The 17,130-nt window shown below is 45.8% G+C and overlaps 1 protein-coding gene across 1 annotated transcript; it reads left to right on the top strand.

The window, feature by feature from the left end:
* Nucleotides 1-2,205: 2,205 nt before the first annotated feature.
* On the top strand, nt 2,206-16,728 carry rem2 (RAS (RAD and GEM)-like GTP binding 2). Its single transcript, XM_019869382.1, has 5 exons — nt 2,206-2,661; nt 4,312-4,648; nt 5,969-6,042; nt 13,166-13,343; nt 14,881-16,728. Exons 1-5 carry the CDS (start codon nt 2,650-2,652, stop codon nt 15,201-15,203), a joined length of 924 nt encoding a protein of 307 aa, XP_019724941.1. The 5' UTR covers nt 2,206-2,649; the 3' UTR covers nt 15,204-16,728.
* The last annotated feature ends 402 nt before the right edge of the window (nt 16,729-17,130 follow it).

The raw sequence follows: 17,130 nt of genomic DNA on the forward strand, positions 1-17,130 counted from the left end.
AAAGCAAGGAGTAGCTTATGTTTGTTAAAATAAAGCAAGGAGTAGCTTATGTTTGTTTTGTTCACTGCTGCTGTTGCAGTTAATACTCACTATTTTTGTTATGATGCAGCATGTTTGATTGTTGTTGGTTGAAGTTTAATTTTGTTACTTGTTTATTGTTTGGAGCCTTTTTAATGTTCAATAAAATAAGTAAAAAGCCATTTCTTTGCTTGATAATTGTTGCTATTTGCAGTCAGCACAGTGCAATATTTAGTTCACCAAGTCATTTATCAAAATGTATGCTAAATTTGTCATAAATATTGAAAACAAAAGCTAAAGGATATCTTATCTTATCTTAAAGTTAAAAGAGCCGTTTGAGAGCCAAAAAGAGCCGGCTCTTTTCACTGAGCCGATCCAAATGAACCGGATCACCGAAAAGAGCCGAAAATCCCATCACTAGTTGTTCGTAGAAGATCTTTGGGTTCAGAATCGACGAGTGAGTGCAGTCCAACCACTCGAGGCTTGGAAGACTTTCGTCTATTTACCACTCACACATGCAAAACTCGATCCCTCACTCCGAGAAGAGAACTTTATAAAAGCAAGAAAAGTAAAACTGGTTCGCTGGCTGTCGAGCTGCACACAGTGACGTGTCGTAAGGACAGCACAGAGTAATTGCTACCATTGTTATGCCCTTAATCGCTCTTGTAGAATGCGGGGCGCTACTGTAAATCTACCCATTCATAAAGAACGCTTCATGAAATAGCCCTAATCGGATGACAGGTATCGAAATAAGTCCATTAATGGTAAACATTCAACCGTTTGTCCTGCGTCTTTTGTTGTGAAATCTGTCATGTTAATGAAACGATTTTCAAACTCAAAACGTCACCGTGAGTTGCTGAGATGCATCTTGAGATCCGTCTTCCATTTCTAATCTTTTGGCTTGTCTCAGAGCTTGACTGCGTGTTATCGTTCTTGTGCCAGAACTCAGTTTGTCTGGAGCTGTCAATCACACCGATACGCTTCCCTTGCCTGCTTCAGTATGATGAGCTGTTAATGTCAATTTCTGTGTTCTAAATCACTTTTGCTTTGAGACACAACAGGAAGCTACCCATGATTGGCTAGTTTCCATAATACAAGATAGGATAGGAAGTCATGGCTGTTCAGGGAGCAATATATCATTTCTTTGGCACTAGGGTCAAGGTCAATTGCTGACTCTTTAGTTATTGTACGAGCGATACGCATTTTCTCTTCAAATTCATCCCTTGGCACTCAACATTTCTATTTTCACATTACATTTGCTTGGCCGTGAGAGCGGTACAGAAGTGGCTGTTTATTCCTCGTGGATGTAGCGGTGTAACATCTAATTCGCGCAGCTTGAAATGACTGATTTAGGAGCTGCTCTCGTGAAACACTGTGATAAATCACAGGGAACCGAGTTAGAGTAATAGGCTTCCTATTTCTGCCCCAAAAAGGTGTTTACAACATCGCTTGCAGCAAACTCCCGTCGTCTCAAGCCGTTTGGGGGAAGGCGGGCTTCCTATTTTTACTGAGTCTTGACAGACTGCAACTGGCAGACGATCAAGTCAGGACGGATCCCACGTCTCACCCAAAATCAGCCGTGAGACGGTTCACTCAGCAGAACTTAATGATGAAAAGTGGTTCCGTTGCAGTCAGAAGCTTGCTTCTTGTTTGCTTCAAAATAAATGTTTTATTCATTGTTCTGACATCTGTCCATTTACCAAGCAGAAAGGAGTCTTATTCAAACTGCTGTCTATGAAGGGTGGAATGTAATGAAAGTTTGAATTCATGTATTTGTTTTCTAATCCACACAACAGCACTCTCTGCTCTGGAGCATTTGCGTCGCATAATGTGACATCACAAACAGTCCGAAACGATCGGTGTACAGTGATCCCTCGCTACCTCGCGGTTCAGTGCATCGCGGATTTTTTTCAAACATATAAACAAAAAAATTGGCATTTGTGGGGTGGCATTACACGAAAGCGAACTTAAAACAAAACATGGATCATGACATACACGAAATTCAGCTCAGCGATTGTCACTCGCATTCTACCACCCGGAAGTGGACTTGAAAAAGTCGCGACTTGCTCTCATTTTGAGGGAGAGAGAAGACCTCACTTCTTTGCAACACGCGTTTCAACCTGCTCTGATTGGGCATCACTTTGGCTCCCTCTGCAGGTTTGACTGCCAAGGAACAGCGAGAGAGAGAGAGAGATTGGCGGAGGGAAGGGGGCGGGCGGGAGAGGGAGACAGGTAGAGTCTGAGCAGGGGCGGGGAGGGGAAGCGTAGTCGCGGCTTCTCGCCGGGACACATTAAAGAAGGTCAACGAGAAGATGTGATGGATTGCTGATGGTCGTCTCTCCTCTCCGTCATCCAATTGCACGCGCAGAAGCAGGTGGTGTCCAGCCTACTACAAGCATTCCCGTCTACCATCTGCACGCGCCGCGCCTTGCCATCCGCCGCCGGATTTTACGCGCCGTAGAAGGAAGAAAGAGACGTCATGATCAATGAGACGCCGAGCGTCTTTTTATTGCAGCGCGCGCCGACGCCGATGTGCTCGTGTTCCCGGGATCGCATTTAAGGCCAAATGACTTGAACCGGTCATCGCACGCGAGGTTGTAACTACAGCTCCAAAGATCATTGTTGCAAACCATGGCTGACCAGGTAAGGCGACACCTCCTGTTTTCCACACAGCACCCAAATAGCCTCCCCTCGGACACACGCGCACACAAGAACAAACTCGATTAGTATCAAACTATTCATTCTTTTTCGGTTTTTTTTCTTTCTTTGTTTGCTTTGTTTTTTTTTTTTTTTTTGCACACCTGCCATTGTCTCGGTCTTGGTGTGGTAAATAAATGACCGTTCACTGTGTGTTGCTTAAGATTCACTCACTTAAGGTTAGTGCATGTTGAAAGTACGCTACTCCATAAGCGAGTTTTGACTCTTTAGTCACGTTACGTCAACTGTTTAACTGTGATAGCAAGCCGTCAGTAAAAAAAATAAAAATCACGAATGCCATTTTATCCAGCATTTCATCCCTCGTAGTTTTTATAAGACACTGCACGGCTGCCTTTTATCCAGATGCAGCTGAAGAGCAGAAGCACGAAAAACATTGGCTGGAGAATTAAATTTGCATCGCGCGCTGTTGTTTGGCCTAGTTTTTCTCCAGCCTGCAGAGAGAGGCAGATTAACCCCTGACAACTGGCTCAGCCTGCGGTCAGGGTTACCTCAGCCTGCACGTATGGCTCCCCTGAGCCTGCTGACAACAGAGGCCATGCTTAATTGATTATCCCATTCAATTAACCGAACTGACCTCGCTGAGTAAGCCCCGACATGTGTAAAAAATAAAAATAAAAATACTACTACGACTGTGCGAATACAATAAATAAGTTCAATACATAGCACAATATTCAAATTTACCGCACTGCGCCGTACTATTGCACTGTACTGCACTAACATTGCATAATTTATATGAACATGACATGCTCCACCATACGCTATTATTTTACAATTTTTTTTGTATAGCTTTATAATATATATATATATATATATATATATATATATATATATATAAAATTGGACATTGACACTCCACACTCCTTTACAGTACTGTGATATACCTGTGATCTAAATTTATAGAGCAATGTGTCAATGTGGTTCCCAGTGTTTTAAGGTGCAATCAAAGTTCCCCAGTTCATAAAAGCGAGTGGATTCTGTGAGGTTTGTTCCCACTTTGTAAGGCAGGTGTTAATTGAATATTGTCGTGTAGAAGTGAAGGGACTAAATGACACATTTGCTCTAATTCCGTGTCACTAAAGCACTTAGCTCTGCCCTGCAGGCAAATGTGTGGGGATCTGCAAGACAAAGATTGATTTTTGTGTTCATATTGATGAGCGTCGCCGTTGCCTGACCAGCTGCAGCTCTTACACAAGGTGCTTGTGTGTTAACATTTTCTCAGGCCGGGTATAATTTGGAACCACATTATCATCTTTAAAAAAATTTTTTTAATTATTATTATTATTTTTTTTTTTTTAAAGACATGACGTTAGATTTTTCAAACATAAGCATGACACGCGTGCACCACGCTTTTTTTTGTGTCCCGCCTTTGTCGTTTTTTTTTTTTTTGTTGTTGTTTGCGCGTCCATCAGGATTTGTTTCTTGTCCTAATCTCTCCTCGCCTTATCAACCTGCTGTTGTTTAACATCGACATTCTTTCAGCAGCTCCTAAAGTGTCTGACACACACACAAATGCATATTATAAAATGCCATTCATTTACATCTACACTTTTTTTTTTTTTTTTTAAACCCATCTAGTACAGTATGTTTCTCACCACCGCACCCCCCCTGCGACGAGGAAGCACACCCCTTCCCGTCAAGCACCAGCTGCGGAGAGAAGAGGCCGTGTCCGACGACTGCGATTGGATCCCGGGATTGGAGGAACCTGCCACCTTGCCGATCAGTGACACAACATCGCCCGGCGATGAATCGTTCGGTCAAACGCCGGCCGGCCAGTCCGCTTACCACAGTCAGGGAGGGGCACTGAAGATTGTGCTACTGGGACAGAACGGCGTGGGCAAGTCGTCACTGGCCTTGTCGCTGGCCGGCCAGTCGGACAGATCGCTCTCCGTCGACTCCGAGACCCAAGCATGCGGTAATGGCTCCTACGTGTGTTGCTGAGTGCGCGTGCAGTACGCGGCATGGCAGTTCTCCCGTCAGTCGCAGCTTGAATCGTGTTTTGAGAGGATTTGCTCGGAAAATTGCACTTTTCGGTGGGGCGGAGGATATACGCTACAATGATTCGCCCCTTTAGCACTGGAAACTGACAATGAAGCAGCGAGAAACCTTTTGTACGTAGATTCTATACAACATGTAGGGAGAGACACCACTACCTCAATTATTTAGTGCTAAATTTCCATGACGCTAAATTCCCCCGCCACTCCCTTCCACCTCTTCCTCCTGCTCCTGTGACCTCAATTAGTCAATAGAACTGCCTGTCAAACTGTAATGTTAATAATCAGTCCTCAATCACCCGTTCATTGAATCCCTCCGCCGCTGCCCACGAGGGGCATCTTCAATTGTGCTCAGGCTCACAGCAGAAAAAAAAAAAATCTCACTCTTCGCTGCTTGGTGACTTTGAGCTTGCTCAATGGACAGATGTCGACTTCATCTGTGCAGACCGTTGATTGCGTTCCTTCTGCAAATGTGCATTGGGCTGCTTCGCCCTTCTCTGAACATCCGACAAAAAAGAAGCAACCTGTACAGGACTTAATCCGCACGTTGCGATGATCGGGGTGCCACAATATCAGTTTCGTGAGTGGATGCATACTTTATAGCAATGGAAACATGGTCCGATCAAGTGATTGCCAGTACGAGACGGTGCAGGCTGTTTGAGGCTAAAATAGGTGAGTCATTGATCGGAGGCTTTTCCAGTCTTTCCGGTGGCTTGGACTTTAACGTGGTATTTTTAAACGTGTAATCATTCATGGAAGCTCGTAGTTTGCTCGATAACAGGCGTCGTAGCGTTGGTGCAGAAATAAAAGCAAATTACACAACAGTCAGTGCTCAAACGGGGAAAAAAGTGACTGACTGGCAAAGGATCACCCACTACCGTAACTAGTCGTAGTCTAAATATTATTTCACATGTTTTTTAAAAAAAATCTGGCCATAGTGGAAAGCCCTCTTGATAGCACGCACCCTCCACATGCATTCACACCATCACCACACTCGCTCGCTGCCAAATTTAGAAAATTTTGACGACGGAGGCGAGGACGTTTGCTGCAACTTTGATTGGCATTTTCTGAAATGTTAATGTAGCCAGAAAAATGTTTTTCGGAGAACAGATGAGACAGTTGACATTTGATTCCGGTGCAAATGTCTTTCTTCTCCTCTTTGTTTTTGCCGCATCTTATTTTCCATACCGACGTCTCATGCGGTGAATATTCACTGTGCCCGTTTGACGACTTGCTTGCAGGCGAGGGCTACGAGTGCACGGTCACAATTGATGACGAGGACAGCAAAATCATCGTTTTTGACAATTGGAAACAGGTGAGTGATCAGTTTTTGGCTTCCCATGTCAAGCGCAAGTCGCGGTGCCTCACAGCACTTCGTCCTTGCCCTTTGGCCTCGCTAACTGGACTTTGTGGTTGTTTATTTAGCAGGTATAAGATGAACAGCGGCATAAAAGGGTGGAAAGGTTAGCCTTTAGGTTTAGGGGGTGTGCCATTAGTGTCCTCTTTCACGCGCACCCTTCCCCCTTTTAACATCCGACTTTCCTCTCTGTAAGCAGCGTGTCGGCACAGCATCAGTCAGTCGAGCCGAGCGCTCATCCAAGTCACACAACAACATTGACAAATTTAGGACTCGGTGGTGAGATAAGGTGCCTCGCATTATTAGCCCCCCGGAGCAAACTGAAGACTTAAGTGTGCCTTATGGTCTTGAAAATACGAGAACGCAAAACATACAAAAGATGTGGAAGAATTTGATGCGTGTGATCCAGATATATTTTTTGAAAGCATGATGTAATCACTGCCTATTCATCTAATTGGCAAGGGCTTCGGCTAAGTCTGGATGTAACCTAGTCCAGATGTCCACCGTGGCCCTCAGGGGCTCCCACCTCAAATTGAAATTCTTCACGCTCATCTTTGAGAACTCAAGTGAGAGCACGCCGGCTCGGCCTTGGAGCGTCGCCTCCTTCTCTCTCTCTTCTCTCTAATTGTTTTGACGTTCCTTCTTGTTGTGGCCGTCCCATCTGAGTCAACCGATCCCCTCACGCGGCCTTGCAGCTTCGTACCCCGCTGGCATTTTTCTGCTCTTAACTCTCCTCGAAGGACCGGATGGTGTCCTAAATAAATCCACCAGTGCATGCTCATATGTCCTTCTTTTGTTTTGGATGAACAGCATGTACGCGTATAATCCCAAACAGAGGGGCGTGTGCAGGCGGATCCTCCACCGCCGCATGACATATGACGCGGCCTTGACGCCCGCACCCCCAAAAAAAAAAAAAAAAAACTTGGAAAACTATTTGCCTTTACACCTCTAACGAAAAGCTGTTGAAATGAGCCAGACTAATACAAACAAGATCTAATTGCTTTTTTGACCGACTTTAGCGCGTTTCAAAAAGTGGAAGCAGCCTTTTCAAGTGGCCCTTTCATCATTCCGTTTTTCTGTATGCGGCCCTCAAACGAAAAAGACCGGACACCCCGGCCGTAGGGTGTCATTTTCTCCCGGGCCAATGTGAGCAGCACCTTTTCTTGCAATGCAAACTGCGAAGAGAGCTTCTGGCAAGCTGTTAGATTACCCCCCCCCGCAATTGTTCCTTCAAGTGCTTTCTTGGATTGCACTGATTGACACACGAAAGGCCATCAATGCAGCGAAACACTTCACAGCGCTGTGTCGACACTCGACGCCGCGTGTTATAGAAAGACACGAGAACGGGGGCGGACCAGACGGCTTGCGTCTTTTCAGTGTTGTTGACGTCACCGGGCGGGTTTAAATAAGTCAGCCGTGATACCGAAAATAGAAACTCTGGGGCCTGGTCTTCACCCAGCCGGCCGATAATGTCTTCCGCGTGTCGATGAACTTGACTTATGTGAAGTTGTTCGCTAAAAGAGAACATTAGCAGTCAGTTATGTAAAGGACCATGAGAGAAATTGAGGTCGCCGAAGACCAGAAGGGTCCTTGGCCGTGTGTGTCCTACATTGGGCTCTCATTTTCCGCTTCACGTCGTCTTTATCGTCCTGGATGTATTCCCGTACCCGTATCGGACGTCTCTGTTGTGATGCGATGCATTCAGATTCCAATATTGACTCATGCCAACCAAAAGGTACAGACCGAGAAATGCAAACAGTGATGCTGATTTGCAGCAAAGGGTGAGAAGAGCGGAAAACAAATGCTCGTCCCTTACGGGGCAGAATGTGCATCGTGTTGAAGACAGTCACGGAGGGGGGGGACTGAATTTGGAGGGAGTTCATTGCCGCTTGAGTACATTTCTGTTTGTTTTACCACTCAAGGCATGGACGAATTGTGCATTTTAAATGTCGAGGGAGCTTTGGCGATGAGCTTCTTTTTGAGGAGGTTTTGTATCTTCCAGCCTTGACTGACTTGTTCCGGACTATTCGCCGTTGTCGGTTTCTCGCCCTCATCCACCGAAACGCTGTTTGTCAATCAGAAAAACAACCACTTTGTTTAAATGAGGATGTTCGACTTTGGCAAGCGTGATGAAAAAAATGTGTTTTTCTTTTTTGTTTTTCTCAATTTCAACCCTCCATTCGTGTGTTGTTGTTTATCGCATCACAAAAGACTTTCATCCTACAGATCGAGTAAACGCTTGATAGTATTTGTTGAATACCACTGGCTATTTTTCCTCTTGCAGTGAGCTGAAGTTAGCTGAACCCGACGCTGTACAACCCCAAAATATTTCCTATTAATTTCCCATTTCCCCCTCCACCCCTCGCGATCGACTTGGGACCAGTCCGCGGGCTCCCAGTCGATCACGATTGACCGGTTGGCCACCCCTGCTGTAGAGAAAATATTTTCGTAATTGTTTTTATTAAGCACTAATGTTTCCTTGTATCCTGAAGGGCAGTGCAGTAAGTCATGATTTACAAGTCTGCCGACATGACAGGGGTCTGGCTTCGGACCCAAGGCTGCACCTTCTGCCCATTTTTCTCTCCGCAGCCAAACGCTCGGACTTTAGTCAACATTCAGAAACATGCTTGCTAGTTCAATACCGAAGGCCGAAACTTGTCCGCCGGTGTGAATATGAGTCTGAATCATCATTTTTATATATAAATGCACTGCGAACGAGTGGCGCCCAAGAATGCGCCGGGATAGTCTCCGGCTCGCCCGTGACCCGAATGAAATGGAAAACGCATAAATGGAATTGAAATCCCCTTGGATCTCTTCCAACAATAAAAACGAAGGTCAGTCAGCATTTTTGATGGTGGTGGGGATTTACGAATAAGCGCAGGCAGATGGAGGGGGGCAGGTGATGAGTCAGTGCCGGCCAGATGGCCTCGAGTAGTCTCCTCCCTCGGGGGGGCGGGGGGTGTTTTCTCTGCAGCAGTAAACAAGGCAGAGAAAAAGAAGGAGATATGAACTCAGCATTCTTCGCCTTGTCATCCTATTACGAGATCTCAGCCGTGTGAAGAGAGCAAGCGCTTCATTTGCATTTCCACACAGTCGGGGTTCTCCTCACTCCCGATCTCACTTTTGCCGCTTTCCTCCCCGTAGTCTTATGGAGCATCTTCACGACGTTGATTATTTGATTTCCCTGTGAATGAGTCTTTATTTGGACACGGTGACATGCAGAGAGATCCCAAAGGCAGCAAGTGCAAAAGTGCTTTGAAGCCACGTCGTCAGCGTCCCACTTTGCATGTCGGGCGTACGCACGGCGGCGATGCATCGGAGCTTCGGTCTCCATGTAATAAAACCTTCAAGATGATTGACTTGTTGTGTCAGTAGTGGGCATCGGTTTCAGTTGTGCGTTGTAGAGACGGAGAATGGTATGAACCGCACACGCGGGGGAAACTGCCGCCTCTAAAAATAGCGGAATCATAGTTGGTCTCAAGGAGGAGTTGCGCGTCATGCAAATGATGTCTGATAAGTGAGTCATTGTCCTCAATTCAAGTTTGTGTGCCATCGCGTTTGGCTGGTGGGTGCTTGTGACTTGGGGACGGATCGCTTGATTGTTTCCAAGAAAAGAAAGAAAGCCTTTTATTTGTCCCGGATGGGAAACAAAATGATTCCCACGCATTTGACGGTCCCCCTTTGAAGCCGGGAGCAGCAATCAGAAGAGCGTCCTCCTTCGAGTTTAGAAAAATGGAAACATTGGAGTAACCTCGAGTTTCAAGAGGCGGCCTTTTTTCTCCCCCCACACTGACATCAGCGATGCTGCTCGCCTTGACATCTGTCTGAATATCAGAAGATGAAGAATTTTTTTAGGGAGCGGGGGGTTAAAAAAATCGCCAGATTATATGTACTAGAATATTAACAGAGTTGAGCTCAATCCTTCTTAACGTTTCTTTCCGACGCCCGCAGCAGAAACGGAGCAATTCTTTGAACCATTTTCGACTGCTAGAACAGATTGGCCTGTCTGACTTCCATTGTGAGCCTTTCATGACAACATTTATCTTTGCGCTGGAAGCCCACAACAATTTCTGCACAAGATCCACAACACAAATGAAAACGAAAGAGGCCATTTTGGGGGATTGTCCATCATATCAACATCATCACTCTGTCTAGCTAGCCAGCATTGGGGCAAAGCAAATGACCACAAAAGTCCTATCTGGAAATTATCCGCAATGCATGGCACGCCTCAGAGCGCTACAAGTGGTCAATTATCGGAGTGATCAATTTCTTTGATCTACCTCCGTAATATTCCACTCACAAAACGCAAAAAAATAGCCATTGTGTGATCCAGCCTATCGTGTGTTGTGCTTGTTATGGAGCACTGGTGTTTTGTTTTTTTCTTCCTTTCCTGTCTGTGAGCTGGTTCTGCACGGGGGAGTCGTGGATGACAGATGGCGTGCTCTTGGTGAACAGAGCGAAACGGCTTTATTAAAAGAAAGGGAAAAAAATGCCAAAGGTTGGCACTGCCCTGAGTTACTCTGCCCGTGATTGCATTTACTTGCTTTCCAACGGAGCACTCCATCCTCTTTGAGTTTGTACACTTTTGCATTTGGGAAGGGGGGGTGGCGAGGCTGCACGGCGATTCATCTCTGTGTCGTTCCTTTTGCTTAGCTTGTTTTCATTCTTCTTCCTCCTTCATTGAAATCATGACGGGGCTGGTGGCTTCCCCCTCTCCCGTTTGTTCCTCGTTTCCTTTCTTGTGCTCCGTCAAACAGATCGCCAAGACACTCCCCGCAAATATCCTGCTCCAGGGTCTGATCCGATACTCCTGGGCCATTTGGGAGATGGTGAATTTTTCAGGCGGCTAGAGCTCCCCTGAGGGCAATCGTTTACCTTGGGGACGATGGATGTAGGGCAAGGGCAGTTACACACTCGCGCACAAACACCACACACAGTCAAGATGTGGTCCAAAGCGCTCAAAGGGAGATTCCATTTTCTGCGCCAAGGATGAGACATTTGTAGTGTCATTTCTTTGGATTTGTTAGCAGGATTAAAAAAAACAAACAAAAAAAAACCCCATAACTGTATTAGATTGGACGTGGGTGTTGGTTTCGTTGTTTTAAAATTAGATTAGATATAATTTTCATTCCCTTTTTGATTTTCCCATTTTGTAGTACAATTCTGTGATTTGTACCTGTGGTCGCCCTGTATGAAGGGCAGCACGGTAGTGGTTAGCATGTCTACTTCCTTCCGCCTATCTTTATTCCAATTTTCAAGAATTGTGAAAATAAACCTGAATGGAAAAGCCAGAACTTTTTAAAACAAGTCCCCAAAAGTTTTGACACTAGGAGGTGAACTTTTCAGCAATAAAAGGTTTTACAAATAAACAACGACAGGAGCGGCTATCACATTGCACGTACAAAAAAAAAAAAAGGCGGTGAACCATCAAGTAAGGTTTGGAGGGGACGAAAAAAAAGGAAATCTTTCTGGAATAATGCACCCGTTTCTTTATCTCTGACAGTATTCTCAACATAAACCATTGGCATTGCCGTCTCCTTTTCATGACAGCTCGAATGCTGACACTAGTGTGAGCAGAGTTCTTCCAAAGCACAAAAGCTCGATCAGCAATGTGTCCATGATCACTTTTGTTGACAGTCAACCGAGTGTCACGGGGCCGAGAGAGACGCGTTCGTACGATGCCCTCTCCCTCTCAATGTTCGCACAATGGTAACAAATGGAAACAGAGGTCACTTGGTCGTTTTGCACATATTCACTTCAAAGATTTTGAAGATCGCGATGGAAGCCCCATCACAGTCAAGTGGTACTTGCTTTGAAACTCAGCTCAAGCCCTCTAGTGTGAAGTTTGCCGACTCTCCGTGTGGGTTTTCCTTTCTAAATTGCCCTGAATGTGTGTGCGTGTGTGTGTGAATAGTGATTTGTCTCTATAAACATTGTGGTCGTCTGGAGACCAGTCCCGAGTTGCCTGTGTAAACCCCCAAGTCAGCTGGGTTACGCTCCAGCTCACCCGTCATCCTAATGAGGACAAGTCAGGAAAACAGATGGCCGGATGGGTCTGGAAGGTGTAAGATTTGGTGCTGACCCAAATAAGGATTCCTCAGCTTTGGCCAACATCGGCAGTTCCAGTCAAGAATTAGTCTGCTCTCTTTGTAGCATTCGTTGGCCTCTTTTTTATTTATTAAGGTCATTAAAAACAGCATTTTCCCCAATGGCATTTTTAAAGCAGATTGAGAGGAGTCACTTTGTTTGAGGGGGAATCAAGTCGGTTGTGTTCACACCCACAACGGCGCAAAACGTATGATTGTAACTGCGGCCTCCACACAGTGAGACTCCGCCTCATGTTTGACTTGCACTGTGCATTAAAAAAAATCGGCATTATGGATGTGGTGCATTGTGCTGAGTAAATAGTTTGCTATTCACTCAAGATGACCAGCTTTACTTTAAGAGCAGTATGCACCCACGTGACGGACGGTTTTGTCCTTGTCACGCGATGAAAGCCTCTTATTTTAATATCTGTTCTGATGTATTTGATGATATGACAAGAATCTGTATATTTGCGTACCTCCACTTGGAGTGATGGCACTTGGTGTTGCTGCTCCAAGACACGAACACTAACATGAGCCATTTTATGAAGACGGACCACTGATCTATGCCAATATACAGTAGCTGATCGATTCGGGGCCAGAAAGCAAGAAAAATGGCCCTGAGCAAGCGCAAGTTGCTCTTTCTGCTCCAACCACTCTGGCTAATTGAACCTCTGTGACAGGAAAACCCATCGGGATGTTAGCGTTCACTGCTAAAAGGGTCAGGCGATTCAAAATGGAGCGTGACATGCATGGAAACAAGTTGAGCATATCGTAGGACAGCTATATAAACTTCAGCAACACCCACCACCTTTCGGTGACCAAGTTCTAACGGAGCAAGGACAAATTTCCACTTCGATTGATTGCTTTGGCGAGATCTTTTACCGACCGTCTTAGCCAAGTCATATTCTGCCCATATCCATCTGCCACTGGATCTCACCTTCATGCCTTTTTACGTGTGTCGTGCTCATCTTTCCCGCTGCTGTGCGTTTTCACAGGACCTGTGCACTCTGCGGTGCGATGTATGCATCCTGGTCTTCTCCGTGACTGACAGGCGAAGTTTCCATCGCACCGCGCAGCTCCGCCTTCTCCTCAGGGAGTCCCAGCCTCACACGCCAATCATCCTCGTGGGCAACAAGAGCGACCTTGTTCGCTCTCGTGAAATCAGCACTGAGGGTAGGTACGGCGGATGGAATCGCTCGCGTCCACCTGCACACAAACACATCAACCCAGCCCTCCCACGAAAAGCCATTATCCAGCCATGGTCGGGTGTGCTATCTCGCCTCGGCCAGGCGGCTCACGCTTTGTGTTTTTTTTCTCCATATATAGCAGCAGTGCACATGTTTTGGTTTTTTTTGTTGTTTTTTTGTTACAGCAGATACTGGTATTGTAGGAGGCTAGAACGTGGATATTCGGATTTCCTAAATCAACAACATATGCACAAAACTACTGCTGTAAAAACTGAGTGTTATATGTTGCAATGGATATGCATACATACTGTACAGATAGATAAATAGATGTATACACACACACACACACACACCCCATACCAGAGAATATACAGACTAACAGTTTTTTTTAATTAAAGGAAACCTACAATGTCAATCATTGTCACTAAAAAAGAGCTAGTCTTTTTTTTTTTCCTCCCTGGAAAAAAACCCCAAAAGAACCCTGCGCACCTCACCACAGCTAATGCCAGAAACACAATTGCCACCGCTCTTTCCTATCTGTCTTTGTCTCTGTTTCCGTCTAACACAATTACCGCCTCCCCGTGGTCAAAATGAAATGATGCTATCCAGTGTGCATCGGAGATGTCCTAAATGGATCTCTCATTTTAAAACGAGACAATAAAGAAGTCAGATGGTTACAGATTCAATCTCTCAGTAATTTTTATTTCATCTTTGTCTTTAACACTTGGAGTCGCCAGAGTGGCATGCAATTGTAATTCTTTTCGGGAAAACCAAGTGCCCATTTAATATCTGCCCTGCCCCATATTAAGTCTTATTATGCCGTGTCCAATAGGCATAACGTGGCTCGGGGGAAATTCCTCATCTTCGAGATTGATGATTTTCAAGGAAATGAACTCATCATAAAAAAAAAAAATGATAATAAAAAAAAGATTTGTCAACCACACCTAATTCATGATCTCCTTGAGTAGCTATTCTCGACAATATGTTTTCACTTCATATATACTGAACATATCCATCCATGGATGGATGGATGGATGGATGTACTGAACATAGCATTCATTCTGTTTGAAAATGTGTAATGGCGATGTGATGGCAAAACACACATACAAAACAATAACTAGCCTTAGAAAATAAAGACAACTTTGGTGAGCCTTACTATAGTATAGTAGTAATCAGGATATTAAAAAACGAACTATTGAGGGGCTCAAATATTGTCAAAAGCAGACTTGATCTGGCTGCTTTTACTTTGCTAAACATACAACAGCGGAAAGCTTTTTGTTCCCATGGCTTGGTCCTGAACCGAATCCATTCAGTGAGTGAATAAACAAAGATCCTGTGAAATATTTATTTGGAGTTTTCATGGCAGGTCATCCCTTTGTCAGGAATCACGAGGTCTTTTTTTTTTCTCAAACGGAAAAAAAAAAGTCATGAATTTTGACCAGGATGTGTGTATAATATTTGAATGCGCCTGACACTTTGTGCAAAATATCCACGAGAAATCAACACCCCTCTTTTTGCATCAGAGGCCCAATCCAGCGCCATGATGTTCGACTGCCACTACCTGGAGCTCTCGGCCTCACTGGAACACGGCACCAACGAGCTGCTGGAGGCGGCCGTCCGGGCCGCCAGGGGCGACTGCGTCGGACCCGCCTGGGCGGACGGCGACCCCGCTTCGGGCCGCCGGGAAAGCTTGACCAGTCGGGCCAAACGGTTTCTGGCGGGCCTCGTGCCGCGCTCTTACGGGCGAGAGCGTGACAGAGGACGCTATCGGGAGATGAGCCGCCACCGGGGCAGCAAGATCCTTCGCCAGAAGTCTCGCTCCTGCCACGACCTCAGCGCACTGTGACATACAGACAAGGAGACCGGCTCAAGACACACTTCAACACATTTATATATACACACACACACACACACACACACACACACACATGCACGCACACCAGTCATGCCGGAGGGGGAGGTGTGAAATGTGAACTGGAAGAAGATACACAGGAGCAGGAATGACAGGGAGATAGAAAAGGCGCAAATGGCTGCACATGCTCTCTCAGGCTGAAGCTTTGTGGCCCCGCGTGCTGAACGTCCTTCAAATAAGCCATTTGGAGATAAAGCATTTGATTTGAGCGGCGACTGATGGGGGGGCTCCAAAAGAGTACGCAGCGGGGGCTGGATCGATTTCATGGAAGACTCGTAACCTTGAACCCTCGCATACAAAACCCCCGAATCAGAAAGGCAACACGCTGGAATGAGTTCAGATCCAAACAATAACACCGTCGGGATTCACTTTGACCTCAAGAAAAATAGCACATTTCATTTTTCACCTCAGGAGTGGACATTTTGAAGCCGATATTTTCTCTTTTTTTTTTTTTTATTCAGTTGACTGGATCTCTTTGAGAGCGCGACCGTGTATTCGCTTGCAAATAATCAGGGATTGAAGACGTGTGGTGAAGTACCTCCGGCGTGATGACTTTTTGTTCTTTTCTTGAGGAGTGCAGCCACGCGGGGTCTTTACAGTCTTTCTTGTTTTGAATACACGGCACTTCTTCTCTCCCGACTTTTTCCGATGTGATGAAGGATGAAACTAAATCACCACTGCCACATCCCACCTGCTCTTTCTACCTGTTGGGAGATGCGAATGGAAGGACATGAAAAGGACAGACAGGCGGAGGGAGGGAAGTCACAAAGAGACACACTCAAGTAGCACGCACCGATGATGCAGACTGATTAGCGAGCTCACGTCAACGTTTTGTGGATCCTGTTTTAGAGCATGCCCAGTAGACGGCTGGCCCTGGAGGTTGATGGGTTGGACTGGACCTCGCTGGCCAATAGGTAACGCACAATCTAGCTAGTAAAACTATCGCAAATGCAAGACCCTTTATTTCACCTCCTTAGCCGTTGATGCATTTTTTTTTTCGCCCCTCTCGACATCCTCTCTTTCTCTTCCTGAGTGTTTAGCTCTCATGGTTGCCCAAGCCATATGATTGCACCATAAGCAAATCAGCACCGAGAACCCTTTACTGCAAGAAGCGGAGTCAAGAAGGCTTTTAGGGAATGAATAATAGTGAGGTTTGGGGTCAAAGGTGACTCGGAACATTTAGCTTGATCACAGAAAGAAAGAAAGAAAAAAAAGAACAAATCCAAACTCCCTGTCGACGTTTCATTTCGGTCATGTTTCTCGCTCCATCCGCTGGCATTATTGTGATGTCTGCTCAGGCTGAATACTGTGGGGGGGCAGCGGCGCAGGTGAGCAGACGAGGCCGTTCTGGAAAAGAGATCTCACGAGAGGGGCCGTCACCGACACGGGCCCGCTTGTTGGTCACACTCGGCTAAGCACTCACATGGCTTTCCACTGAATAAACTTTGCTTTGACGTCCCAGTGTTGCTCTTGTTTTCTCCTTTGCGACGCTCGCATCACTCCATCACATCTACTCCGCTCGATTCTCCAGCGGTGAACTTTGTTTGACCCCATGGATGGAAATTCACAGCCGGCATGGGTTCAAGAACACAAAAGAGAAATCCTTTCACATCAACCGTAGAGGAGCCGTCTTCTGCGGGTCAACGCTGAGAAGAAGCGATCTCATTCCTGTCCAGGTTAAAAGATAATGCACTTAATAGACAGTTTAGAGCAACTGGAGGCTCGGGAGTCCGACTTGGAATCAGGGAGACATTGTCACCGCACTGCTAATCGTAATCTACCGAGAAGGACTTTGCGATTGGATTTAAAATGAAGTACACAGCAAAGGCAGTAGCAAAAAGGTACACTTGAGCTCCCTGTG

This window comes from Hippocampus comes, unplaced genomic scaffold, assembly GCF_001891065.2.
Source record: "Hippocampus comes isolate QL1 unplaced genomic scaffold, H_comes_QL1_v1.1 scaffold117, whole genome shotgun sequence".
NCBI classification, from domain to species: Eukaryota; Metazoa; Chordata; class Actinopteri; order Syngnathiformes; family Syngnathidae; genus Hippocampus; species Hippocampus comes.

Bases quoted from the DNA above. Each gene is read 5' to 3' on its own strand.
- rem2 (XM_019869382.1), top strand. The intron at 6,043-13,165 runs GTGAGTGATCAG...GCGTTTTCACAG, and splicing joins TTTTTGACAATTGGAAACAG to GACCTGTGCACTCTGCGGTG. The intron at 13,344-14,880 runs GTAGGTACGGCG...TTTTTGCATCAG, and splicing joins TCGTGAAATCAGCACTGAGG to AGGCCCAATCCAGCGCCATG.